The sequence below is a fragment of the Mustela putorius genome, unplaced genomic scaffold (genome assembly GCF_011764305.1).
Source record: "Mustela putorius furo isolate JIRA1106 unplaced genomic scaffold, ASM1176430v1.1 tig00000873_pilon_pilon_pilon, whole genome shotgun sequence".
Classification (NCBI taxonomy): Eukaryota; Metazoa; Chordata; class Mammalia; order Carnivora; family Mustelidae; genus Mustela; species Mustela putorius.
In genome coordinates, this window is record NW_025421504.1 from 931838 (window position 1) to 955155 (window position 23318).

The window sequence follows — 23318 nt, forward strand, 5'->3', positions numbered from 1 at the left end:
GCACTACTATGCTCGGAGGCCCGAGGGGCAGGAGTCCTAGGCTGGCCAGGGGTGCGTGAGGGGGACTCTGGAGCTGCAGCGGCCCCCAGACTGGGGCCATCCATGGTGGAGTAGGGTCAGCAGGGCGGGAGACCAGCCCCAAGCCCAGCGCGCCTGTGCTACCGTGCAGGGATGCTGGGCCCAGGGCTCGCGGGGGTCAGCTCCGGGCCGTCTTCCCCAAGCCGGCCAAGAAGGGCATGCCCCCGGTCCACGTTTTTTTTTTTTAATTTCCTTTTTCAAACCTCAGGGTGGGGCTTTTGGCCAGCACCTTCGGGTTGTGTGTCAGGAGGGCAGCGGATCCCTGTGAACAAGGAAACAGAAGCTGCCGTGACGCCCCCGTGACGCCCCCGTGACGCCCCCGTGACGCCCCGCCCCTGCCCCTGCCCCCAGCATCCCTTCCTCAACCCCCCCAGAACAGCCCGCCCCAGGCCTTTAAACCTCCGTGCGCTCCTCTCCCACTGGACGGAGGCTCGGAGTCAGTACCATGCGGCTGGACTTCAGCGGCGGGCGGGCCCTGGTGACCGGGGCAGGGAAAGGTGGGTGTGAGCAGGGTGGGTAAGGGTGCCCGAGGGGCCGAGCTGGAGAGGAAGGTGGGCGGAGCCTCCCAGGTTTGTGCTGGGGTCTGAGTCCCTCCATGCCTGTCACGGACCAACCTGCCAGCAATCATCCCCTCACCGCAGCCCCGACAGCCCCTGGACCTGAGCCCGGCAGGCTGCCCTGGGATAGGAAGGCAAGACCCCTGCCCCAGATGGTGGCCCTCAAGCTCAGAGATCCAGCCGGGGCCTCTTCCCTGGGTCTGGTGGGCAGGAGCTCCTCGGGGGCCTCCCTCAGCCGGAGCCTGGCTGGCCGAGCCTCTGCCTCAGACCTGGTACCACGTCCCCCTGGTGCCCACCCTCTGCCCAGCACCTTCTCACTCCCTTTCCCGAGCAGAGGGGGCTGGAGCTTCGGTCCTCAGGCTTGACCCAGATGTCCTGGGCCATCTCCTCACCAGTGCACCCCCGCAGGGATCGGGAGAGGCACTGTGAAGGCCCTGCACGCGCTGGGCGCCGCAGTAATCGCCGTGAGCCGCACCAACACGGACCTGGTGAGCCTCTCCGAGCAGGTGAGGCATGCACCCCCACCGTGGCCCGAGCCTGCCCCCCACGCCCTCCAGGTGCCTCAGGAGCCTGCCAACTACCTTCTTGATCGCTGACCAATGCCTCTCCACAGTGCCCTGGGATAGAGACCGTGTGTGTGGACCTGGGTGACTGGGAGGCCACGGAGCGGGCACTGGGCAGCGTGGGCCCCGTGGACCTGCTGGTGAACAACGCTGCCACGCTGCAGATGCAGCCCTTCCTGGAGGTCACCAAAGACGTCTTCGACAGGTAGGGAGTTGGAGAGTAGGTGGACTGGGGAGGGGCTGCTGGGGACCCAGAGCAGGTGTGGCCACGGACCATCTGACTCTCCACCCTCCCCCAGGACCTTCAACGTGAACCTGCGCTCTGTGGTCCAAGTGTCCCAGGTGAGCCAGAGGGAGGACAAGGCCCAGCAATGACAAGGCCCAGGTGGGAGCGTCCTGGGGTCAGGCTGCCTCTTTCCTGGCTTCTAGATCGTGGCCCGGGGCCTGATCCAGCGCGGAGTGCCCGGCTCCATTGTCAACGTGTCCAGCATGGTGGCCCACGTCACCTTCCCCAACCTAGCTGTCTACAGTGAGTCCCTCTGCCCAGCCTGTACCCCCCTTTCCAGGCAGGAGACGCTGGGCTCTGGGGCTTAGCCTCTGTGCATAGGAGGCAGAATCCCTAATGGGTCCTCAGGGCTCTCTGCCCTCCACAGGCTCCACCAAGGGCGCGATGACGACACTCACCAAAGTCATGGCTGCAGAACTGGGGCCATACAAGGTGGGCATGGGAGGGGGGACCTGGGGAACAGAGGCCGGGGGTCACAGAAGGTCGGGACTTGGTAGGCGCTGGGGAGCACAGGCACCAGGTAGGCGCTGGGGAGCAGGACTTCGGGATGGCAATGGGCGGCAGAGGGCACGGAGAGGCCTGAGGCCGACCCAAGGCTCTGGGCAGGGGGTCAGCGACGGACTGAGCGCCAGAGCAAGTTCTGCAGGTGTGGGGGGAGGTGCCCAGGGGCTGTGGGGGCGGGCCTCATCTACCTGCTGAGGCCCGCTTGGATCCCCGGGGGCTAGATTCGGGTAAACTCTGTGAACCCCACCGTGGTGCCGACGGCCATGAGCCAGAAAGTCCTGACGGACCCCGACTTTGCCCGGAAGCTGAAGGAGCGGCACCCGCTGGGGAAGTTTGCAGGTCAGCGGGGCTGCGGGGTGCGACCAGCGCGGTGCGGCGCGGCTGGGGCGGCCCCGGGGGGCCCGGGGGGCCCGGGCGCGCCGCGCTGACCCCGCCTGCCCCCACTGCCCCCCGCCGCTCCCCGCAGAGATGGAGGACGTGGTCAACAGCATCCTCTTCCTGCTCAGCGACCGCAGCGCTTCCACCAGCGGCTCGGGCATCCTCGTGGACGCCGGGTACCTAGCCTCCTAGAGCGCGCGGCGCGGGCGCTCTCCCGCCAGGCCCCGCCCCGCCCCCGCCCGCACGCCCGTGGCCCCCGCACCCCGCCAGCCCCACCAGCCCCTCTCGCGTCCAGACTCCGCACCTGGCCAAGCTCCCCGTCCGCACCCGCCCACTGTGTCCGCTGTGCTGGTTGGATTTGACCAAATAAACGGAGGCCATTCTCCTGGGTCCAGTGTGCGCCGGGGTTTCGGGGTTTCGGAGGGGCAGCCGCGAGGCTGGGGAGTGGAGGATCAGGGACGGAGGGCACACATCTCACCTTCCGTGAAGTGAGAGGCCACATCCTAGAGCCCGCCGGACTCCACCACCGGCCCTGGCTTGTGGCTGAAGGGCAGCGACTTGCTCACACAAAGGAGATTCTTGCTGTCTAGGCCCGTCCCCCCAAACACCCAATCGGCCCTGGGCGAGGCCAGAGTCCAGAGGGCACAGGGGAGCCTACAGCCCCTTCCCTTCTGGGGAGGCTCTGGCCCGCCCTTCAGCCCCGCCCCACAGCGGCAACCACCGCGGGTCAGAGGGTTAGGGATCTGGACCTGACACAGACCCTCCCTCCGGGAGGTGGGACAGAGCGCTCAGGCCGGCTGGGGTGGGGGTGGGGTGCTGGACCAGTCGAGTTTATCCAGCCCAAGGGAGTCCAGCTCCACCTCCAGACCCACCTCCCCTCGCAAGACCCCTCCCTCGAAGGAGGCCTGAGCTGGGCAAGGGTCTGAAGCTGCTGCCCTGCCTTCTGTCTCTGGCCCCAGGCAAGGAGCTCTGCAAGCCCTGCCGGGTTCCCCCACGCTCACCAGAGTCAAGTCCCTGTAAGGGCCTATTTAGCCAGAGTGATTCCATCTTGGATTAAACAGTCATTTTGTTGTTTACGCAGTAAAACTTAAACTGACTCTGCCCCCCCTCCCCGCAGGGGACCTACTTAAAAGCAAGGTGGGGAAACCAGTCCCAGGTAACAAAGCCCAAATACAAGGGTGGCTCAGGCCAGGTGGAGGTATCCAATCAGTGGGGTGCATACTGTCTCCCTAGCTACCAAGGAGTGTGGGTCCCGCCTTTTGGGTGCCAATTCTGACCAAGGTGATAGGCTAGTTTAAACATCTACTAGGATAAATTGTAATTCAATTGGTCCCTTATGTGTGACCTAGCATGACTGTGCAGCTTTCTCTGTGTGTTACAATTTCACTGGCCACCTGTGCGTGGCCAGGCCCAACCACATGGCCTTTGCCCTTAAAAGCTAGTCTGTAAGGCAGAGAAGTCGCCTCTTTGACCAGCCCTGACCGGTCAGTTAGATTCTCTATGCTTGGCACAAAATAAAGATTTGCTTGCTTTGTATCATTCTCGCTCCTTTAATCGCGGACCCATTGGTGGGGGACCTTTCAGTCCCCACTGAACCCCTGGGGGGTGATGAGGCCTGGGGGGGGGGGTCACTCAGCTGGACTGGAAAAGTCTCCAACCCTGAGCAAGGATGCAAGGCAGGAGGGGCTGGGGTGGGGTCCTGCAGGCAATGGTCCTGCGGGGCTGGGAGTGGGGGTAGGGAGTGCTGAGGGCATTTCCGCCCACCTGCAGGGTCTCCCACAGCAAGGTTGGTGCCAGAGTTGGCCCACGGGACATGTTAGAGGATTTAGACAGCATTCTGGGGGCAAAGGAAAGCCACAGAAGGGATCTAATGAGATGTGCCTCTCAGGAAGGACTTTCAGATGGGGGCCACTCTTCCCTTGGCCTCTGGCAGGGAGGTCAGGGTTTTTGGGGCACCAGGGGTGGGGACCTCAGGGCTTGGCGGGGAGGACTCACTTGGCCATTCTCTGGGGGCTTCTCAGATGTGTGCCGCGGGCTGCCCCACTACCCTCTCCTCCAACCTGTCCACTTAGGCCCACAGCCCCAGTGACGCAGAGGCCCTGCAACCACCCCACTTTGGGCCATAGAAGGTACTCCTGCAGTTCTAGCTTTTTTGCCATAACCCCCTAAACGAATCAGCTTTTATGGGGGAGACAGTGCACAGGTATGCATGTGGGCTCACATTTGTGAATGACCCCAAAGCCTCTAGAAGCAATGCTTGCCCTTGCTGGCCACCGTGCACCTCGATGACCCCAATCCTAGCTCCTCTTCTTCGGCCCAAGTTTTGGTAAGTGCTGGTGGTGGCAGGTGGGTGGTCCTGGATGACTTTGGGGTCCCTTCAAGGTCAACGCGGATCTTGTTGGCTTCTTCAGGCTCAGTTGTGCAAACGCTCCCTCGGGCACTCCAGGGGAGCCCTCCCGAGCCGCTCCCAGGCCGGCCTGGGGAGGAGGCGTGCAATCCTTCCCACCGAACTTATTTGCAGGAACCAAACGAGAAGCGCCAGCTCCGCGCTCTCGCCTTCGCACGTCGCCGCAGCTCTTCCCGGCATTAAGGACCACGTCTGCGCTCCGGTAACCAGCCGGGCCGGGGAAACGCTCGCGGAGGCCGCGAAGCCGACTTAGGCGGGGTCGACCCGCCGCCCCTGCAGCGCCCCCTCCCTTCCCGGAGTCTCCCTACCGGTGGGGGAGCGGGTTTGTTAATGTCCCCGCCCCCAGCCCGGACGCAGGCCTGTGATTGGCCGCCCCGCGCCCCGCCCCGCGCCCCGCCCCGCGCCCCGCGCCCGCCCACCTGCAGAGTCGCCGCCGCCGGGCGCTGGGACCAAACGCTAACCATGGAGCTGGGGCTCGCGGGCCGCCGGGCGCTCGTCACGGGGGCGGGCAAAGGTGGACCTGCGGGGCGGCCGGGGTTGGGGCCGCGGGCGGCTGGAGTCCGGGGTCGGCGGGAGGCCGGGGGGCTGGGGGCGCGGCGGGCGGCGGGGGCGCGGTGCCGGGGATGCGCCACGCTGAGCCGCGCTCCCCGCAGGCATCGGGCGCGCCACTGTCCAGGCGCTGCACGCGGCGGGTGTGCAGGTGGTGGCGGTGAGCCGGACCCGGGCCGACTTGGACAGCCTGGTCCGCGAGGTAGGCGCCGCCCAGTCCCCGCCCAGCGGGCCGCGGGAGGCGGGCGGGGCGGCGGGGAAGTCGGGCCCGGACGCGCAGGCGCCTGGCGCTGGGGCTGACCGGGGACCCTCCGCAAGCCCTCCCGGGGCGCTCGGCCTCCATTGGCCACCCGGCGTCCGCAAGAACGGCGACACCGCTGGGTTTGGAAGCAGGCCGAAGTGGCTGCTTTGCCATTTCTCAGGCTTTTTTCTCAGGCTTTGCAGGCCCGGCTCCTGAGCCACCGGGGTGCAGGAAATGGACTGGCCAGAGGCGGGCCAGCCTCCAGGTCCCTAAGACCTGAAATGCCCGGGGGCACAGGGGCCGTGTTGGCTCCTCTGTCGCCTCCTTCAGCACCCGGGGGTTCTGAACCCCGAGAAGGGAGCTGGACCCTCTGGAACCTCCTCCCTTCGCATGTCTGTCAAAGTTCTCCTGTGGCAGAGGCCCAGCTCTGCCCCTCCTCGGGCATGGAGCCTCCGGTAGCTGTGTCCCCCACCCCCATACACACAGTGCCCCGGGGTAGAACCCGTGTGTGTGGACCTGGGTGACTGGGAGGCCACAGAGCAGGCACTGAGCAGCCTGGGGCCGGTGGACCTGCTGGTGAACAACGCTGGCGTGGCGCTGCTGCAGCCCTTCCTGGAGGTCACGAAGGAGGCGTGTGACACGTGAGCCGGCCAGGGTGGAGGAACCCTAGGGCAAGGGCTGCCCCCTGCAGCAGCAGCCCCGGCCCCTGACGAGGGTGTCTCCACCCGCCTCCAGGTCCTTCAACGTGAACCTGCGGGCTGTCATCCAAGTGTCCCAGGTGAGCCGCCTTCAGGGCAGGAGTGGGAATGGCGGGTGACTAGTTCACTCTACCTCATGCTCCCTCTGCAATTCCAGATCGTGGCCAGGGGCTTAATAGCTAGGGGAGCCCCGGGGTCCATCGTGAACATCTCCAGCCAGGCCTCACAGCGTGCAATAACTAACCACAGCGTCTACTGTGAGTGACCCCCGGCTGCACCCCGGCCCCGACCCTGGTGACCCCCAAGCCTGCAGCCAGCTCAGGCTCAAGGCACACCTTTCGTCACAGGCTCCACCAAGGGTGCCATGGACATGCTGACCAAGGCGATGGCCCTGGAGCTCGGGCCACACAAGGTGAGCCCTACTGGGATGCCTCCCATCACCCAGCTCCCACGCCCCCCCCCCTGCCCCAGCCCGGGGCACCTAGCCTGCCTTGCTGACCTCCTGCCTATCCTGGTGTAGATCCGCGTGAACGCGGTGAACCCCACGGTGGTGATGACCCTCATGGGCCAGGCCAATTGGAGCAACCCCCAGAAGGCCAAGACCATGCTGGATCGAATCCCACTTGGCAAGTTTGCTGGTGAGTCAGGCAGAAGCCCCCGTACCTGCCTCGATGAGGCCTGGGCGGGAAGGATAAAGGGCGTGGGTTATGCCCTGACTTCACTCTGCCCGCAGAGGTGGAGAACGTGGTGGACGCCATCCTTTTCCTGCTGAGTGACCGGAGCGGCATGACCACGGGTTCCGCTGTGCCGGTGGACGGGGGCTTCCTGGCTACCTGAGTCTCTGACATGCCCCAGCCTCATGCTGAGCGCACGGACGTACCCCCGTCTCTCCAATAAACACGATTCTTCTGTCTAGCCTGCACACTGATTTCTAGGCTGCTGGCAAGCGGCCAGAGATGCAGAGCCCAGTGCCGTGTGTGGGAATGAGTCCCGGGTACGCAGGTGCCATTCAGCTTAGACCCCAGGCCAGGTGGCAGGCTGGCTCCCAGGCCCAAGATGTTCAGATCCGGCCGGGTCCCTGGCAGGGCCTGAGAGGTGGGACCTTCCAGGCCGGCTCCTAAGCATGGTGAGGACTTTGACCAGGAATGGCCTTCGGCCCTGTCCAGAGGCCGTCGGGGTAGAAGCGGCGGAGTTCTTACCAACCAGCTCTGTGGGCGTAACCCTGACATGAGTGTTGTTAGTGCCGTAAGGAGTTAGCGGAGAGGGAGGCGAGAGAGGAGGGCATTTGTGTGTTGTTGCTTTAAGTCTACACGACGAATAGCCAATCAAGCTCTGTGGCAGAACTCGCCTGTTCCCACGGCCTAAAGACTCCCACACTTGATACATTGAGGGCAGAGTTGGGGAGAGATGCACGGTCTCCCACCTTTTTTTTTTTTAAGAGTTATTTATTTTTAGAGAGACAGAGCGTGAAAGCAGGGACGGGGAGAGGGAGAGAGAGAACCTCAAGCAGACTTCCTGCCGAGCGTGGAGCTCACGGCACAGGGCGGGACGCAGGGCTCGAGGTCCCCACCTGAGCCAAAACCGAGTCAGAAGTCGAGCTGCCTGAGCTGCCCAGGGGCCCCGAGCTCCCAAACCTTTATGTGGCACCCTCGCCACACAGACACACCGGGTGTAGATGACCCCAAACACAGGTGATAGCCCTGTGTACAAGAACAATTAGGGGTGTTTGGACTATCTGTTTTTTTAATGTATTTATTTGACAGGCAGACATCACAAGCAGGCAGAGACGCAGGCAGAGAGGAGGAAGCAGGCTCCCCACTGAGCAGAGAGCCCGACATGGGGCTCGATCCCAGGACCCTGAGATCACGACCTGAGCTGAAGGCAGAGGCTTTCACACTGAGCCCCCAGGCGCCCCAAGTTTACATAGTTAATAAAGGCGCTTGAACAACTGGCTAACACATTCCCCAAAATCTCGCAGCTGGCGGGCCAGTCGGCAGGGGCCTGTTGTGCAGTGCACGGGGAGCAGGGATTTCTAATCACGGGTCTGCCTGGAGCGCGCCCTGTGGCCTCAGGGGCAAGGTCGCACTCCTGGAGCGCGGGGCCCTCCCAGGCTGACGGCAGCCTCAGCTCCCAGTCTCTGGCTTCAGCAGTGACACACCGGCCCGGGCTGCTCCCTCCTCTCCTCTCCCTCTCTCTACACCGGCTGCCTTTCCTCCTGACCGCTGCTCTTCCAGCCCTGGTGGGTGGCGGGGAGCCAGGGGGAGGCCGCCAGCTGCCCGCACAGTCCCGCCAGGGGCTCCGTAGGGCTCAGTGGGCCCTGACTACAGGCTGCCCCTCACTACACCTGGGAGCCGGCTGACTGGAGCCCACCTCAGCCCCCGCCCCCGGGTGCGCCCCTCTCGGAGGCCTCACGTCAGGACAACGGGGGCTTTCTTCACCCCAAGGGGGCTACGTGCCCTTACACCTGCTTTGGTCCAGGTCCCATCGTTTGGGGACTGACACAGCGGAGCAAGGTCTTTTTCTCCTGTTGCCCAGCGTGTAGGGTCAAGTTCACCCCTCCACTCTCTATGGAAGAGGTTAGGGGCAGAGCACCCCAAGCCAGACAGAAGGGTACCCAGACAGACGGGAGATGGTGGAGAACGTTTATTGTATAAAAGAAGTAAGGGCCACCCGATCCTGGGGTGCATGAACAGGCCCCCACCCCCCCACCTCCCCCCATCAGGAAGCCCATCCTGGGGCTGCCCTGGACCCGCCCCTGCAGCCTGAGGGAGACCCTGCTCCCTTCCAGCCTCCCGTGGGGTCCAGGTACAGCTGGAGCTGTAACCCCAGAGAGAGGAGACAGAGCAGACAGGACCCCACTGCCCCAGCCCTGTCCCCAGGAGCGGTGGCCTCGTCCCCATGCTTCTTCCCCCTCCCCACCCACGCCACTCCCCCACAGCAGACGCAAGGACACCAGACAGGTCAACACGACAGCAAACCGGGGCCGGGCGGGGCTGCCCCTCCTGAAGCAGCCTCTAGAAGACCCTCTAGAAGACCGTGCACTTCTTCCCCGGCTTTTTCACAGGCGGCGGGCAGAGCACAGCCCGGATGGCCTCGTCAAACACCGTCTTCAGGCCCCGCTGAGTGAGGGCTGAGCACTCCAGGTACTTGACAGAGCCTGAGGGCAGCGGGGGTGGCGGGATGCTGAGGAGCGGAGTCAGTGCGGGGGGGCGGGGGGGAGCACAGCAAGGGAGGGGGGCAGCGCGGGTGGGGGGCCCTCCAGAGCCTGCCTCTGCCCCTTCTCTCCTGCCCCCACCCGAGGGCCCCAGAGTGCCCACTCACCGATCTCGCGGGCCATGGCCAGGCCCTGGGGATAGGTGATCGGTGCCAGCTTCTTGTCCCGCAGACGCTCGATGGTGTCCTTGTCATCACGGAGGTCCAGCTTGGTGCCCACCAGGAGGATGGGCGTGTGGGGGCAGTGGTGTCGCACTTCTGGGTACCACTGTGGGGATGGAGGCTCTGACCCTGACATCCGAGAGCTAACCCACAGCCATGCCTGCAGGAGGCCATGGCTCCCAGGGGTGCCTTCATCTCAGTCCCTGGACCCACACTGAACCCTTCCTGCTTCAGGAAGCGGCCGTGGGCTTGGTGGGGACATGACCAAGGACAAAAACACTACCTGGAAGTTTGAAGGGCCTATCAGCTCCCCTACCCCGCCTCTGCCCCCTCTGTCACGCCCCCTGGTCACCTTCAGACCCAAGCAAAACAGGGATCTCCTCTGCCTCCAAACGACAAGTGACCTGAGGTCTTCAGGCAAGAGGCCCCGCCCCGCCAGGGAAAGCCCTTGGGACCAGCCCCTCTCCCACAGACATGCCCTCCGACTCAATGCCCTACCTTAGCTCGGACATTCTCAAAGGACGCGGGGCTCACCAGAGAGAAACAGATCAGAAAGACATCCTTGGGAGAAAGGGAGAGGGGGCGCCGGTGGGAGCGGTCACGGACCTCCACACTGCCCCTGCCCCCTGCACACTCACACAGGAGGACCTCCAGGGCCCCACCCAAGCCACCCAGCTCCTGCGGCTGGCCCTGTTGTCACCTACAGTTTGGGGATAGGACAGTGGCCTCAGCCGGTCGTAGTCCTCCTGCCCGGCAGTGTCCCATAGCCCCAGGTTGACCGGCTTCCCGTCCACCATCACATTGGCGGAGTAGTTGTCGAAACTGCCGGGCAGAGCACGATGGTCAGCCCAGGTCCAGGGCTCGCAGGCTGCCCGACCCCGAGCTTTGGCCGCACCCTGGCCCCAGCCCACAAGCCGAGACCCCCCCCCCCCAGCCTCCGCCCCGCCAGGGGAGCCCGGCGCCGCCCGGCCGCAGACCCGCCCCCCGGAGCGCTCACACGGTGGGGATGTACTCTCCCGGGAAGGCGTTGGTCGTGTAGCTGATGAGCAGGCAGGTCTTCCCCACGGCGCTGCGGACACAGGGCGAGCCCACGTTGCTCCGGCCGAGCCTCCAGCCCTCTGCCCAGCAGCGGCCGCCCCCTCCCCCGAACCGCAGGCGGAGACCTCCAGCGGGTAGGGCGGGGCGAGCCGGCCCGGAGGCACCCCCGGCACCCCGGGAGGGTGGGACCCGAGCGGGGCTCAGTCCAGGTGAGAGGCCCGGCCCCACCCACCCGGAGGCCGGGCGGCGGCCCCGCGGCAGCATCAGGTGGGCCGGGGGGTGCAGGCCCGCGCCCGGCGGCCAGCCGGGACCCCGCCCCGGCGCGCCCTCCCGCTCCGGCCCGGCCCCGGGGCGCGCGCGGTAAGGGCGTCGGCGGGAGGGGGTTGGTGAGGGCCGCCCCGCCCGGGCCCGAGCCGGTACCCGCCCCGGAGCCGTGCGCTGAGCCCGGGCCGGGTCCCCGGGGCCGCCCCCGCCCGGCCCGCGGCCTCCGCGCCGCGCACTCACCCGTCGCCGACCACCACGCACTTGATGGCCTGCATGGGCGCGGGCCGGGCGGGCGCGGCCGCGAGCCGAGCTGCGGAGAAATGCCCCGCGCCGCAGCGGCCGCGGACCCGAGCCGAGCGCCGAGCCGAGCGGCCGGAGACAGCCGAGCGCCGCCGAGCGCCGGGCGCGGAGACAGCCGAGCGCGGCCGGCGGGGGGCGCGGGGGGCGCGCGCCCGCCCCGAACCCGGCCCTCGCGGTTCCCGGAGAACTCCGCCAAGGGGTGGGGGCGCGGCGACCCCCGGCCAGTCCCCCAAGCCCGGACGGGCTCCCCAGCGTCCCGGGATCCCTGCCGCGCGCCGAGGGGGGAGGGGGCAGCGCGGGCAGGGCCCTCCCGCCCCCACCAGGCTGAGCTGGGGCGGTCCGTGGGCTGTGGCTCCTGCCGGGGAGGGCATGCCCAGGGCCGGCTCTGCCGGAGGGGCTGAGACCCACCCGCGCTCTGGCCAGGAGACTGCAGGTGCCAGCGCTGCCTTGTCCTTCCACCGCCCCCCGCCTCCGTGGGCAGGAGGGAAAGGCCACCCAGATGCACCCCGAGGGTCTGCTTTCCAGGGCTGGAGCAGAGGGTGCCTGGGGCATCGGCGCACAAACGTGGGAAAAAGTACCAACCCAGAACGTATCACAAGTTGCAAAAGTTCTGTATTTCAAGAGACCCAGCGGACGGGGCAGCCGCTGCGCACGGTCAGTTGTAAAAGGGGCCTGTGTGGGCACGTTTCACGGGCGGCCCCGCCAGCGAGAAGGGGCTGCCCCGGAGCAGGGACGACTCTTCCTTGTTTTCTTCCCCCTGCGTGCTTCATGTTCCCGGGACCGGAGGAAGGAAGGACCCTGGGAGGGCCCGGAGGGGTGCCCACTCTAGACATCGAGGCCAGTGGCCCTGGGCTCGCTGAGCCGGGCTCCCCGGTGGTGAGCAGCAGCGGTCCCCACTCACTGATCCCACGAGCCCCGGATCCCAGCGGCAGACTCCCTGCCAGGCTGTTTTAAGAAAGTGACGGGCACGGATGGGACCCACAGACCTCTGGGAGGTGCTGCCCTCCTGCCTCCCCCCAGGCTCCTGCCTCCCTTCACTTCGGGGGGCTCATAGCCCTCAGAGGAGACCCCTGCACGTAAGCCAGGACAGCGTTTTGCAGGAAGCTGGCCCTCTGGACCTCTTCCTCCCGGATCCGAGCGATCTCTGCCTCCTTGAGCCGAAGTTTCTCCCGGAGAGAGGCGTTCTCGCTCTCCCTGTCCAGAAGCGCCTCCCGGTGGTCGCTTGCGGTCACTGCGGGGCAGGAAACCGGTGGGGGCGGTGCCGGCTCAGGGCCCACCCTGGACCCCAAGCCAACCGGAGGTGGGCAGAGCAGCCTTGGGGGTGGGGGGCGCTGGATGATGCGGACACTGCCCAGTGACATGGGCACTGCCCAGCGCTGCAGCCTGGCCGCCCGTCGGGTCACCCAGGGAGAACGGGTCCCACCAAGCTCAGCTCACCTTTCAGCCGGCGCTCCAGGGCCGCCACCTTCTCTCTCAGCGCCTCCTGGGCTGCCAGCTCGGCCTGCAGGCGGCCGTTCTGCTCCTGCAGCTCCACCCGGACCCTGCTCACCTCCGCCACCTTCTCTTGGTCCGTGTTGCTCAGTTCCTGCCAGACACGGGGGTGAGAGGGGGCTGGAGGCCAGGGGGTGCGTCCCTCCAGGTCCCGCGTACCTGCTGTAGCTCCTCCAGGCGCCGCCTCAGGCCTTCCACCTGCAGGCCCAGCTGGCTGGCCCGGGCCTGGGCATCGGCCACTGCCTGCCTCTGCTGCAGGCAGGCGCTCTGAGCCTCGTCCCGAGCCTGCGCCAGCAGCCGCAGCTTCTCCTCCAGTTGAGCCAGGCGCTGCTGCTGTTGGCGGGGAGGAGGCTGGTGAGCAACGTGGGGCGGGCCCAAGGCCTGCCTGCTGCTTCCCTGCGTGTGGCCCTGGGCTCACAGGGGTGGGAGGGATCCCCCTGCTCAGCCAGAGGGAGCTTTCACGTGCGACACGGAATGCGTACTCCGAACAGGCTCCACTTGATCGAGGCTCCAGGAGTCCCCCTCTCCTAGGCTGACCATTCTGCCCTCTGGGTCCTGGCTTTGGCCATGCAAAGCCCTTCCCCCATCCCAGGGCTGGTCGTCAGTGGCTCTTTGTAGGGGGCTTGGATGTGATCCTAGACCCGACCTGCTCAGACTCCTGTCTGCCCCTGTACCCTTGGGGCTCCTGTCCCTCACCTCCCACTACTGAGCCACAAATCTGGGTCTGGCCTGTGCACTTCAGCCCCTCAGGCCTCGCTCCCAGGCAGGCACCGCAAGCAGCAGGCTCCCGGCTTGCCCGGCCGTGGGCTCACCTCCTCCAGACGGACTTGGTTCTTGGCCTTGATGAGCTCCTCCTCAGCCTGGCCGCGCTCGCTGAGAGCCGCTGCCTTCACCCGGCTCAGCTCCTGCACCACGCACAGTGACCCACTGGGCCTGTCCTGCCCTGGCCAGGGACTCGTCTGGGAGTACTGGGGGTACCCCTGCTCCAGCCTCCCGAGAGCCTCGCTCACTAGGCAGGGTTGCTATGGCTGAGGGATCCCACACCCCACTGCACTAAGTCCCTCTGGCCTCAGGGCTCTTGGTGGGTGGTCCTAATGGGGTTCTGAGACCACAGAAGGGGTGCCCCAGGGAAGGGCCGGGCCTGGCACCCAGCCAGCACATGCTCACCTCCTCCAGGGATAGGCGCGAGGCCTCCAGCCGCTGTACCCTTTCCTGCATGGTCCTCTCACTCTCTTCCAGGTGACGAGTCATGTGTTCCACCTGCCCAGGTGAGGGGGCAGAGCAGGGCTGAAAGACTAGCTCCCCGGCTAACGTCCCCTCATGGAACCCCCACCCCGTGGCAGGTGGGTCCTGGGGACACTTTCTTCCCGGAGGGGCTGCTCCTTATCGCTTTGTAAGAAACAAGGACGGAGGACACATCCCAGTGCCACACCAGGTGGCAGCCGGCGTTAGCGTGCTTTCTAGAAGCTGGTCGGGAGTTTCTGGGTCTGTCATCTGCTGGGGCTGGCAAAGAACTACCAGCCAGCATCCCAAGGCTGTCAGGGGAGCACAGCCAGGGGTGTGCACAGGGGACAAGGGGACACCATGCCACCCTGGACGGACAGCAGGGACCAGTGGTGTCATTAACAAGCACCTCCTTGGCCCGCAGCTGCTCCAAGTCTTCCAAGCTCTGTCGGGACCGTTTCTTCTCCAGTTCCAGACGCTCTGAAAGCCCAGGGGGGAGAGCATGGGTGGGACTCCCCAGGGGCCCTCGCGCTGTCCTCCCCTCTCTGGGCCCTCGGCTGTGGGCGGGTGCCCACCCTCGGCCTGGCTGGCCCGCATCTTCAGCTCCGCCGTCTTGCTGCTCAGCTCCTGCCGGGCCAGGAACAGCTGCTCCTGCCGAGACCTCACCTTCCGCTCCAGCTCGTCCACCTGGGGAGCCGGCACCATGGACGGGCAGCAGCGGCCCCAGCCCCTGCCCGGAGGCCCCTGCCCCCGCCTCCCAGGAGGCCTGGCCCCACCCCCCCATACCTGGTTTCGCAGAAGCAGGTTCTTCTCGTTGGCAGCGGATAAGTCTCTGAGGAGCTTAGACTCCCGCTCTGCCGCCTCCTGCGGGTGACAGGGCACCGGTCACCACCGGTCACCCCGGCCGGCACCGCCTGCCCAGTCGCCCACCCTGTGCCGGCCCACCCCTCCCTGCTCACCTGCTGCTCTAGCCTGTGCTCCTTCGCCTGCTTCTGCGCCAGGCTCTGCTGCTCCTGCTCTGCGGCAGCCAAGAGCTCCCCCAGGCTCTGGGCCTTCTGCTCGGACAGAGCCCGGGCGGCCTCCGCCATCTGCAGCCTGCAGGGAGGGAAAAGCCAGCCCCCGCCCAGCTGCACCTGGAGCCTTGCAAAGGCGCCACTGTTCTCATTCTTGCCAACCACTAGTCAACTCAGCTAGAGCGCACCTCCTTCAAGAAGCCTTCCGGGATTACTAACCAAGTGGTCTCCCACCTCAACTTTGTACACTGGTGTCTAGGGCTCCTGTGTGTATCACTCTTCTGCCCACGGACAGGTCTCTAAAATGTTCCAGAGCCACCCCTCCCCCACTCCTCTGCCCTCGGCCCCACTTACTTGGCCTTGAGGGCATTGATGACAGAATGTCTCTCATTCAGGGCTTCCTGAAGCTGCTCCACACATGCGGCGGACGCCCTGTAAGCAGAAAGGAAGGCCCGAGAACCCCCACCTCAGAGTGCTGCCAGCACCCCACCCCGGGCTCGGGTACCAGCCGCTGCTTCTCCTGCTTCCACAGCGCTCCAGGTGCAGCCAGGGAGGTTCTCAGTGCCGGCTGCAACCTTCCAGCCAGGGTGCTGGGCAAGCACATGCTACTCTCTCGTCGCTCGGCAGGTGACGAAGCTCGGGGTCGGTCACCCCACGAGGCCAGAGTCAGGGCTGAAACCTCAGGCACCCTGCCCCCCCTGAGCTGGAGCTCTGTGACCCTGGGGCTGCACCCACCTGCTGCTCCTGGCCATCTCTTTTCTCTGCTTATCGATCGTCTCCATCAAGTCCAGAAACTGGGGACAGAGCCAGCCAGAGCCCTGTCAGGGCCTGGAACCTGCTTATCACCCCGGTCAAGCAGGACGGAGAGCAGACACCCGCCAAAAGCAGCAGAACAGAAAAGCATTCGCTTTGTCTGGGAGGGGGATAGGGCTCCCACACAGGGAGGCCCACCTGCCCACCCACGCGGCCAGAAGTCAGCCCTAAAGACTGCCTCTCAGGCCTGAGTGCTGGCCACTCAGAGAAGCCCTCGGGCGCAGAGGAAGATGGCCACGGCCGGGAACCAAGGCGGGCCCTGCATCCACGCAGCTGGAGAGGCTCTGCGGTCAGGAGCAGTGCTGTCCTCACCTGCCTGGACTTCTCTTCCTGGAGGTGCTGTACCTCCTTGCTGAGCACATGGGCGCGGGCCTGGTTCTCTCGGGAAGTGGTCTGCCGCTCCCGGTTGCGGTCCATGGCTTGCTCTATGGGAAGGAGCCCAGGGATCCACCGAGGGGGATGCTTAGGCCTCGGGGCGGCCAACAGTTAGCCCAGCCCTGGGCCTGGAAGCCAGTCGTCGGAGAACCCCGTCTGTGGTCTCACCCCGCGAGTCAGACTGCGCTAGGAGGGGAGGGCTTCAGTAGGGGGTAGGGACGGGGCTAACGGTGGGCCCGGGAGCCGCGGAGGCACCTGTGCAGGGGGCATGCACATGGGGAGAGGTGGGGAGACTGCTCAGCTGCCAGACACGGGGATTTTCCTGGGGCATTTGGGCTCCAGCCCGAAGGTCAGAGTCCACTGTTCGACCTCTAAGAAGTGCATGTCGTGCCCAACTCCCGTGTTCTGGAGGGGTTCAGGCAGCATTTGGAGAGGAGCCCGTGAAAAGCTAGGGCACTAGCAGGAGCTAGGGATGACACAGGCCGGGCCAGTCCAGCAGGGTTAGGCTTAGGGTTAGGATTCCAGTCCGAGCTCAGGCCCCGGGGTGGCTGGCACTACCAGCAGGACAGTAACCACGCAGAGCGACACAGTGTTCTATTGGGCTTGGGGCTGAGTTGTCGGGGTCACTGAGGGGAAGGGACCATGGAGCCAGGGCGGCCCCACACCCACACAGCTCCCACGCACAGCCATGAACTCTGGGGCGTGGGGGCAGATGCCAAGAAGCCCCCTTCCAGCTGTGGCTGGGCCACCAAGGCATGGGCATGGCCCTCGGGGCAAGGCCATAAGCCAAGGTGCCTCTGCTTCTTCGTCTGTGCCAGGGGCCCCTGGCGGGGCTGAGGAGGGGTGCACACACTGAGGAGAGCTCAGAGCAGGGCAGGGCAGCTCCGCCGGCTTGCCACGCCGCACACCCCGGCCCCTCCTCCCTCTTCTTCCCGTGTCTGACTGAGGCCGCCTCACGATGCCTGCACACATCCCTGGCCTGAGCCCCGAGCCGCCCCTCCCGCGGTGGCTGGTGGCCCTGCGCGTACCCACGGCTCTGAGGACGTCGCCTGGGATGTTGTTCCCAGCCAGCTCCAGTCTCCACAGGGCTCTGTTGCGGGGCAGAGAGTTCACCAGGGCCCGGCCCCCCAGGAGGCCGATGTTATTCCAGCGCAGGTCTGGAAGGAAACCTGCTGTCACCAGACGGAGCGCCCCTGGACAGAGCCGGGCCCGGCCCGGGCTGCTTTCTTTGGGGGAGGGTCCTCCCTGCAGGAGCTCTGCTCACCGGGAACCTCCCCACGACCCCTTCCTGCCCCTGTGCTTCCAGAGGACAAAAGCAGCAGCAAGGGAAAGCGGCAGCAGGAAAGCTGAGGGAGCAGAGGCTTGGGCCCCAGACCGCAGGCCTGGCAGAAAAGGCCAGTGCAGGGTGGCCTCACCCAGCTGCTGGAGGCTGGCGTTACAGGTCAGGGCCAAGGCCAGCTCCTCCGCGCCCTTGTGGCTGATCTGGTTGTTGCGGAGGTCGAGCTGCCTGAGAGTGCCATTGCCTGCCAGGGCCCTGGAGAAGGCGGCAAAGGCGTCTTCCCACGTGCCCAGGTTGTTCCACTCGAGGGTGAGGCTGCAGGAAAGGTGGCCATGAGTTGTGTGGCCCCAAGGAGCACCCTGTGGTCACAGGGACCAGAGGGGAGGTGCAGGCTTCGGGGTCTCAGGCAGAAAGGCTGAAGCCATGTGAGTAACTGATACGTGCCAACTCCCTACTGCTGTACGGGAGACACAGACGACCAGCCTGGAGATTACGCTCTCAGGCTGTAGAATGTGCCCTGAGCTGACCCTGAACCACTCATGGGGGTGGGTGGTGCTGGGGGCGGGCGGAGTGGGCAAGGCCGGGACCACACTTTACCTCTGAATGGACTTGTTCTGTCGGAGAAGTAGTCCCAGAGCCTCAGTGCCCGCAGCTTGGAGGTTATTGCCCTGGGGCAGGAAGAGGCAGGATGGTTAGTTCCGTGTCTTCACAGGCTGGGCTCTAAATGCCATGTCCACCCCCCACAGGGCCCTGGTCAGGCAGCGGATGAGGCCAGGGGGACTGCCCCCGGCACCAGGTGCAACTCCTTTCAGGCTGCAGGGGGCCTCCTGGTGCAGGTTCATTGTCTGTTCACGTGAACAGTCTGGAACTCACACTCCTGACCCAATCACCACCCACCCCATCAAGACCATCAGAAATCCGTGTGGAGCCCTGCGTGCCAAGAGTACTTAGAGACACTGTCTCTGGCCACCATCCAGATTTTCAGGCTGCCGGGACACCCAAATCTACCCCCACCCACTGCACCCCCACCCCCGGTCTCAAGCAGTGCGCCCCCGAGTGCAGACCTGCTCACCTTTAGATCTAGAAACCGCACAATGGTGTTGGCACACAGCCCCTGGAGCAGCAGTGTGGCCCCTGTAAGGCGGTAGGGCTGTCATTCTGTGTCCCTGAGCTCCTCCCTGTGGGCTCCAGCTTGGAGCAGCAACCCAGACATAGGAGAGAGAGGACTGTCCCAGTGGCCCCCAGTGGTCAGGACTCATGCCAGGAATGGGTTGCCCTGCTCACTGCCAGCTTTGAAACGCCTGCAGTCTGTGCTAGGCTCAGAGCCGGGTCACCGGCCGCATGCTCCCCAGCACACGGGGCCTCGGCTAAGTCAGGGGTAGGTAAGGTTTCTCTGTTACAAAGAGAAACTGTCCCCTGCTGCCAGGGGCGCCGCTGCTGGCTTTAAGTACATACAGTGCAGAACAGAAACCTCACAAAGGCAAGGTCTGCAGCGAAGGAAGAGCTCTCTGCCAGAGGCTGCCGAGGCGCGAGGGCCACGCGCACACCAGGGCAAGGCCAGGTGCCAGGCTGCCACCGGCCAGCCGCGGCTCTCGGTCCCCAGGGCCGCCTGCCCCCGCCCGGGCTCGGCTGCCCACCTTCCTCGCTCAGCATGCAGTCGCTCAGGATGAGCTCGGTCAGCAGAGCCTCCTTCTGCAGCAGCTTGCCCAAGGCCCGGCAGGTGTCCACCGTCAGGCTCTGGGTGGCCAGGTCCAGCCGGCCCCGCGGCAGCTCCTGCAGTTTCTGCAGGACAGTCTCCTGGGGCTCGGCCCCGCTCTCCCGGCACAGCCGGCTGTAGCAGTGCCGGAACTCCTCCATGGCACGCTCGCAGGGACGCCCCTCGCCGCGGGCCCGCGGGCGCGGCCAGGCCCCCTCCCTCAGGGCCCCTCCCGTGGGGGCCTACGGCGCCAGGCAGCTCAGGGTGGAGCACGAGGGCCCCGAGGTCCTCAGCAGCCGCGCATCGAGGGACAAACCGAACTGGCTCTCCGGGAGGGAGACCCCATGACGGCGGGGGGCGGTGGTGGGCAGCCGGCCGCTCCCGCAGGGAACCCGGGAGCGGGGCATCCGCCAGGGGCGGGGATGAGGGCCCCTCGCAGCCTGGCTCTCCCGCGGCGGGGCGGGACCCAGGAACCCAGCCCACGCGCCTCGGACCCTGCGCTCCCGCCGCGGGTCCGCGCGGCCGCCGCGAAGCCTCAGTATCCAGGAAGAGCGAGGCGCGCCGGGAAGGGCGGGCGCAAACTGCAACTCCCAGGAGGCTTTGCGTGGGGCGGCGGACGGGAGGGGGAAGGCGCGCGTTTCTCGCCGCGGACCAATAGGGGCGAGGGGGCGGGCTCGCGCTGCGGGGCCCCGCGGGGGCGGGGCTTGGGGGCGGGGCCGCGGAAGGCGCGCTCCGGGCAGATTGGCTGGAGGAACGGGGGCGGGGCTGCGGAGGGCGCGCGGAGGGCGGACTGGCTGGGGGGCCCCCGGGTTTGTGGAGGGCGCGCGGGGGCGACTGTCATGGAAGGAGCTGGCGGCGGCTTCCGGAAGGTGAGAGGGCGGCGGGCGGCGGCGGGCGGGGCGGGGGTCGCCGCGACCTGGCCCCACGCAGGACTCCCGTTCCCGGAGTCGCGCCCTCGGCCCTCCGCAGGCGGGGTCCTGCGCCCGAGCCCCCCGAGGCCGAGCCGGCGGCCGGGCTTGCGGCGGGGGGCGGCCCCCGGGACTGGCCGTTGGCGCGGCGCGAGTGGCTGCAGGCGGCTGGCTGGTGGCCGCGCCGCCCGCACGTTCTCCGGCTTCCCTTTGGCCTGCGGCCTCCCGCGGGGCCCTGGGCTCCGCGTCCCGCCCGGGCGGGGCGGAAACTGGCCGCTCTGTGTCCCTTCCTGGGGGGCCGGGGGATCCGCACGGGCCCTCCCGGACACACGGTCACCCGGTTCGGACGTGGATGCAAGTACGCTGCTCCTAGTGGGGAAACTGAGGCAGGGCTGGGTCAGACTCAAGCCGTTCTGCTCCGGAGCCTCACCATCCGCCCTGCCCGGGAGTCCCTGCCTTAGGGAGAGGCGGGGGCTCTGCGTCTCGCCTTGTGCTTCAGGCCTCTCTGCTTTGGCCCCCGGGAGGGCGACTTGGCCGCCACCGGTCAGTGACTGAAAAGGCAAAGGCACTGAGGCCAGGGTGGCCTGGCAGGAAGGTGGTCGCACGAATCCCCCTCCCCCCGTTGTAACTGCTGGAGAGGGGAGCACCGGCAGACCTGGAGAGCCCTGAGTCCCCACCCCAAGGGCTCTGGCCAGAACTGGGGTGATTGATGATTGTTACCCTTGAGCAGAGCTGTCCCAGGTGAGGGCGGGGGGTCAGAGAGGCGCCCAAGGGCCTGCAGACAGCGGGGAGAGGCTGGCTGCGTCCCAGGGCCTGTCCTGCCCTCCTCAGCCTGGACTCACTGGCCTGTTTCAGGAACCACCACACACAGCGGCTGCTGGGCTGCCACGGCCCTGAGGGTTATCCTCCCCGGGGTGCAGAGGCAGGGGGGTGCAGAGCCTCAGGGGCCTTCCCCAGCACCTCCTCGGTGGGCAGCGGCAGGACCAGCAGGTGGCACCAGGCTCTCACCGTCTCTGCTGGGAGAGCGAGGCTGCCTCCGCCTGACCCTGTGGCAAGTTCTTACCCTCCTGAGCCTGGGCCCCGTGGCCTCCTCTCCCTGCCCTGCCCTCTGCCCCGCTCTGGGAGCTGCACTGGGTGAGGCAGCCAAGCCTCCCATGGCTACAGCCGGAGCGTGGCCAGTCCCCAGCTCACCTTCCCCACACGTCACTTCTGGGCTCCTCCTGCCTCCCCCCTGGGGTTGCTGGTTCCTCATTCAGGGCCTCTTTTGGCTGGACCCTGCTCTCTGTAATGTCCCTTGGTCCACCCCCAAGTCCTCACCATCCTTCGATCTTCTGGAAGGTTCTCCTCTGCTCCAGCCACCTGCGCAGCCGCTCTGCTTGGGGGTGTCATGCGTGTCCTTCACGCAGCATGTTCCGAGCGGAGCTCCTGGCCCCCAGAGTCTCTTCCGGCCACAACCCCAGCTCTACAGAGTGGTGCTGTCCTCTAGAGGCTCCAGCCCCCCACCTGGAGGAGTCCGCTCCGGCTCTGCCCTCCGTCTTCCCACATTCACCCTGAGCGTGATAGGTCTATCACCGGAGCAGCCCAGCCTCTGCTCAGCTCTGAGCTCCCCACAGTGGCCATCCCAGGCCCGCTTGGGGGAGACTCCAGGGAGGGACCTCAAAGGTAGCTGACCTGTGCCTAGAGCAGGGTCTGGCACCAGCCTGGTTGTGCTGGCGGTGTGGACACACCTGCCAAAGGGCCCACTCGGGGAGAGCACCTCAGCCCCAGGGGCGGGAGAGCAAGACCACCTGGGATCCTACGAGGACTGGACCCAGAGAGCAGTGGGTGGGCACCCGGGCTGCCCCCGCTTGTTCCCCACCTGTGTCTGACTTGTGATGCTCCTGGAGGCATCGGGGGATCCTCACTGCCCAGTCCCCTGCCCCAGGAGACGGCCTCTCCAGGATCCAGAACTCAGTGCCCATGGGGGTCTGTGGCAGGTTGGGGAGGTGATGGGCCGCTGACCCCACTGCCCCCCCTCGCCCCCACCCCCCAGGACCTGGTGAGCGAGCTGCTGCGCGCACACTTCACGGACGGCAAGACCAAAGGTTCGTGACACCAACTGGCGGGCGGGGCCACACCAGGGAGCTGCCAGGCACCCGTGACCCTGCACTGCAGCTCTGGGGCGTGCCGAGGCCTCGGGGAGGGCAGAGGGCCACCTGCGTGAGGCGGGGACAAGTCAGGAGTGAGGAAAGCAGGGAGGGCAGGCCGCTGGTCCCACAACTCACTCCCTCCTCCTCGCAGTGGGCGGGGACGCGCTGTGGCTCATGGCAGAGCTGCTGAAGATCTTCGTCGTGGGTAAGCTGGGGCCCCCAGAAGACGGGCCCGACACTGCCCCCCTTGTTTTTCTTGGGGGGGGGGTCCCCACTCCCCTCTGACCCATCCTCCCAGCCGGGCGAAGGCTTAGCTCGGGTTCCGGCCCCGCCCACCTGCCCCCCTCACCACCCTCCCACGCGGTGGCAGAAGCGGCCGTCCGCAGCGCCCGGCAGGCCCAGGCAGAAGACCTCACTCTCGTGGACGTGGACCAGCTGGAGAAGGTGCTGCCTCAGCTGGTAGGTGCCCCAGTGTCCCTGTGTCCCGCCCTCCTGGGAGCAGGGCTGGAGGCTCATGGGTTCTGCTCTCCCCACAGCTCCTGGACTTCTAGGGGCCGCCACCCTCACTGCAGCCTGCTGAGCTGAGGCGAGACCCCACGCCCCATTTCTGCGGCCTCTGGCTTCAGACAGGGAAGGAGATGCTGATGCTGGAGAAGCCCTTCTCCCGCCCCCAAGACTGAATCAGGTCCTGGCAAATGCCCCACTCCTCCTGGTGACCTCCTACTGCTGATCGCCTGGACACAGGAGATGGGGGGGTCGCCGAGGGGACCCAGGGGTGCAGGTGGCTGCCCCCTACACCCACAGGTGTGAGACAAGGCAGGGGCCACGAAGCAGCCGGGGCCCGACGCCCCGCTCTCAGAGCTCCCGTGTGTCCATGTAGCCGTCTGACGCCCTCAGAAGCCGCCTCCCTGAGCTATGGATAAACCATCGATGCATACCCTTGGGCACGCCTCTCTGTGGCTGTCACCCAGTCAAGTTGCTTCAAAGCCTCCTGGGCTGCCTCTGTCCACGTGGCTGGAAGGGAAGACTGCCTCAGAGGCAGGCCAGCCCGACCGCGCGTGTGCGTGGCCTGCTGAGGGCCACAGCAGGGCCCATGAGATGAGCCCGCACGCACAGTATGACGTTTCTGCCACGGGATACAAGGCCATGTGG

At 66.5% G+C, this 23318-nt stretch overlaps 5 protein-coding genes and 1 long non-coding RNA gene across 10 annotated transcripts; 3 read left to right on the top strand and 3 right to left on the bottom strand.

Annotated features, from left to right (window-relative positions):
• Nucleotides 1-249: 249 nt before the first annotated feature.
• LOC106005468 lies at nt 250-2803 on the bottom strand. Its single transcript, XR_001178823.2, has 3 exons — nt 2671-2803; nt 1883-1936; nt 250-340 (listed from the first exon to the last, which is right to left on the bottom strand). It is a non-coding gene; the product is annotated as an uncharacterized LOC106005468 (long non-coding RNA).
• On the top strand, nt 448-2755 carry LOC101670414 (carbonyl reductase [NADPH] 2). 2 transcript variants are annotated; one of them, XM_045085652.1, is made up of 8 exons: nt 448-575; nt 1044-1141; nt 1249-1403; nt 1498-1540; nt 1628-1727; nt 1852-1916; nt 2210-2327; nt 2455-2755. In XM_045085652.1, exons 1-8 carry the CDS (start codon nt 524-526, stop codon nt 2556-2558), a joined length of 735 nt encoding a protein of 244 aa, XP_044941587.1. In that variant the 5' UTR covers nt 448-523; the 3' UTR covers nt 2559-2755. The 2 variants fall into 2 exon arrangements, with proteins under 2 accessions (XP_044941587.1, XP_004748733.1); XM_004748676.3 differs by lacking the exons at nt 2210-2327; nt 2455-2755 and having other exon boundaries at nt 1852-2203.
• Nucleotides 2804-5150: 2347 nt separating the features above from the next.
• DCXR (dicarbonyl and L-xylulose reductase) lies at nt 5151-7176 on the top strand. Its single transcript, XM_045085661.1, has 8 exons — nt 5151-5287; nt 5427-5524; nt 6050-6204; nt 6299-6341; nt 6419-6518; nt 6609-6673; nt 6782-6899; nt 6995-7176. The coding sequence occupies exons 1-8, from the start codon at nt 5236-5238 to the stop codon at nt 7096-7098; spliced, it is 735 nt and encodes a 244-aa protein (XP_044941596.1). The 5' UTR covers nt 5151-5235; the 3' UTR covers nt 7099-7176.
• Nucleotides 7177-8864: 1688 nt separating this feature from the next.
• RAC3 (Rac family small GTPase 3) lies at nt 8865-11316 on the bottom strand. Of its 3 annotated transcripts, none has more exons than XM_045085658.1 (6): nt 11179-11316; nt 10634-10705; nt 10341-10458; nt 10135-10197; nt 9583-9742; nt 8867-9418 (listed from the first exon to the last, which is right to left on the bottom strand). In XM_045085658.1, exons 1-6 carry the CDS (start codon nt 11211-11213, stop codon nt 9288-9290), a joined length of 579 nt encoding a protein of 192 aa, XP_044941593.1. In that variant the 5' UTR covers nt 11214-11316; the 3' UTR covers nt 8867-9287. The 3 variants fall into 3 exon arrangements, with proteins under 3 accessions (XP_044941594.1, XP_044941593.1, XP_044941595.1); XM_045085660.1 differs by having other exon boundaries at nt 9322-9418; nt 9579-9742; XM_045085659.1 differs by lacking the exon at nt 11179-11316 and having other exon boundaries at nt 8865-9418; nt 10634-11171.
• CENPX (centromere protein X) lies at nt 11212-23108 on the top strand. Its single transcript, XM_045085991.1, has 12 exons — nt 11212-11437; nt 12259-12314; nt 12716-12838; nt 12898-13083; nt 13969-13997; nt 14557-14693; nt 17596-17742; nt 19037-19998; nt 22070-22121; nt 22318-22371; nt 22537-22625; nt 22703-23108. The coding sequence occupies exons 1-12, from the start codon at nt 11212-11214 to the stop codon at nt 22715-22717; spliced, it is 2076 nt and encodes a 691-aa protein (XP_044941926.1). The 3' UTR covers nt 22718-23108.
• LRRC45 (leucine rich repeat containing 45) lies at nt 11833-19290 on the bottom strand. 2 transcript variants are annotated; one of them, XM_045085653.1, is made up of 17 exons: nt 19071-19290; nt 18506-18567; nt 18031-18101; nt 17570-17748; nt 17183-17311; nt 16092-16204; nt 15702-15760; nt 15321-15398; nt 14913-15048; nt 14740-14817; nt 14529-14640; nt 14363-14433; nt 13897-13989; nt 13542-13634; nt 12889-13059; nt 12676-12823; nt 11833-12469 (listed from the first exon to the last, which is right to left on the bottom strand). In XM_045085653.1, exons 1-17 carry the CDS (start codon nt 19288-19290, stop codon nt 12273-12275), a joined length of 2010 nt encoding a protein of 669 aa, XP_044941588.1. In that variant the 3' UTR covers nt 11833-12272. The 2 variants fall into 2 exon arrangements, with proteins under 2 accessions (XP_044941588.1, XP_004748735.1); XM_004748678.2 differs by having other exon boundaries at nt 12889-13062.
• Nucleotides 23109-23318: the final 210 nt, after the last annotated feature.

Bases quoted from the DNA above. Each gene is read 5' to 3' on its own strand.
- LOC101670414 (XM_004748676.3), top strand. From the start codon at position 524: ATGCGGCTGGACTTCAGCGGCGGGCGGGCCCTGGTGACCGGGGCAGGG. The intron at 1,541-1,627 runs GTGAGCCAGAGG...CCTGGCTTCTAG, and splicing joins CTGTGGTCCAAGTGTCCCAG to ATCGTGGCCCGGGGCCTGAT. The intron at 1,728-1,851 runs GTGAGTCCCTCT...TGCCCTCCACAG, and splicing joins CCCCAACCTAGCTGTCTACA to GCTCCACCAAGGGCGCGATG.
- DCXR (XM_045085661.1), top strand. From the start codon at position 5,236: ATGGAGCTGGGGCTCGCGGGCCGCCGGGCGCTCGTCACGGGGGCGGGC. The intron at 6,205-6,298 runs GTGAGCCGGCCA...ACCCGCCTCCAG, and splicing joins ACGAAGGAGGCGTGTGACAC to GTCCTTCAACGTGAACCTGC. The intron at 6,342-6,418 runs GTGAGCCGCCTT...CTGCAATTCCAG, and splicing joins CTGTCATCCAAGTGTCCCAG to ATCGTGGCCAGGGGCTTAAT.
- RAC3 (XM_045085659.1), bottom strand. From the start codon at position 10,938: ATGCTGCCGCGGGGCCGCCGCCCGGCCTCCGGGTGGGTGGGGCCGGGC. The intron at 9,743-10,134 runs GTAGGGCATTGA...CCATCCCCACAG, and splicing joins TTGAGAATGTCCGAGCTAAG to TGGTACCCAGAAGTGCGACA. The intron at 9,419-9,582 runs GTGAGTGGGCAC...CGCTGCCCTCAG, and splicing joins GGCCATGGCCCGCGAGATCG to GCTCTGTCAAGTACCTGGAG.
- CENPX (XM_045085991.1), top strand. From the start codon at position 11,212: ATGGGCGCGGGCCGGGCGGGCGCGGCCGCGAGCCGAGCTGCGGAGAAA. The intron at 12,315-12,715 runs GTAAGCCAGGAC...CTTCTCTCTCAG, and splicing joins CTCAGAGGAGACCCCTGCAC to CGCCTCCTGGGCTGCCAGCT. The intron at 13,084-13,968 runs GTGAGCAACGTG...ACTCTCTTCCAG, and splicing joins TGTTGGCGGGGAGGAGGCTG to GTGACGAGTCATGTGTTCCA.
- LRRC45 (XM_004748678.2), bottom strand. From the start codon at position 19,290: ATGGAGGAGTTCCGGCACTGCTACAGCCGGCTGTGCCGGGAGAGCGGG. The intron at 18,568-19,070 runs GTGGGCAGCCGA...ACCGCCTTACAG, and splicing joins CTGCATGCTGAGCGAGGAAG to GGGCCACACTGCTGCTCCAG. The intron at 13,635-13,896 runs GTGAGCATGTGC...TGCGTGGTGCAG, and splicing joins CGCGCCTATCCCTGGAGGAG to GAGCTGAGCCGGGTGAAGGC.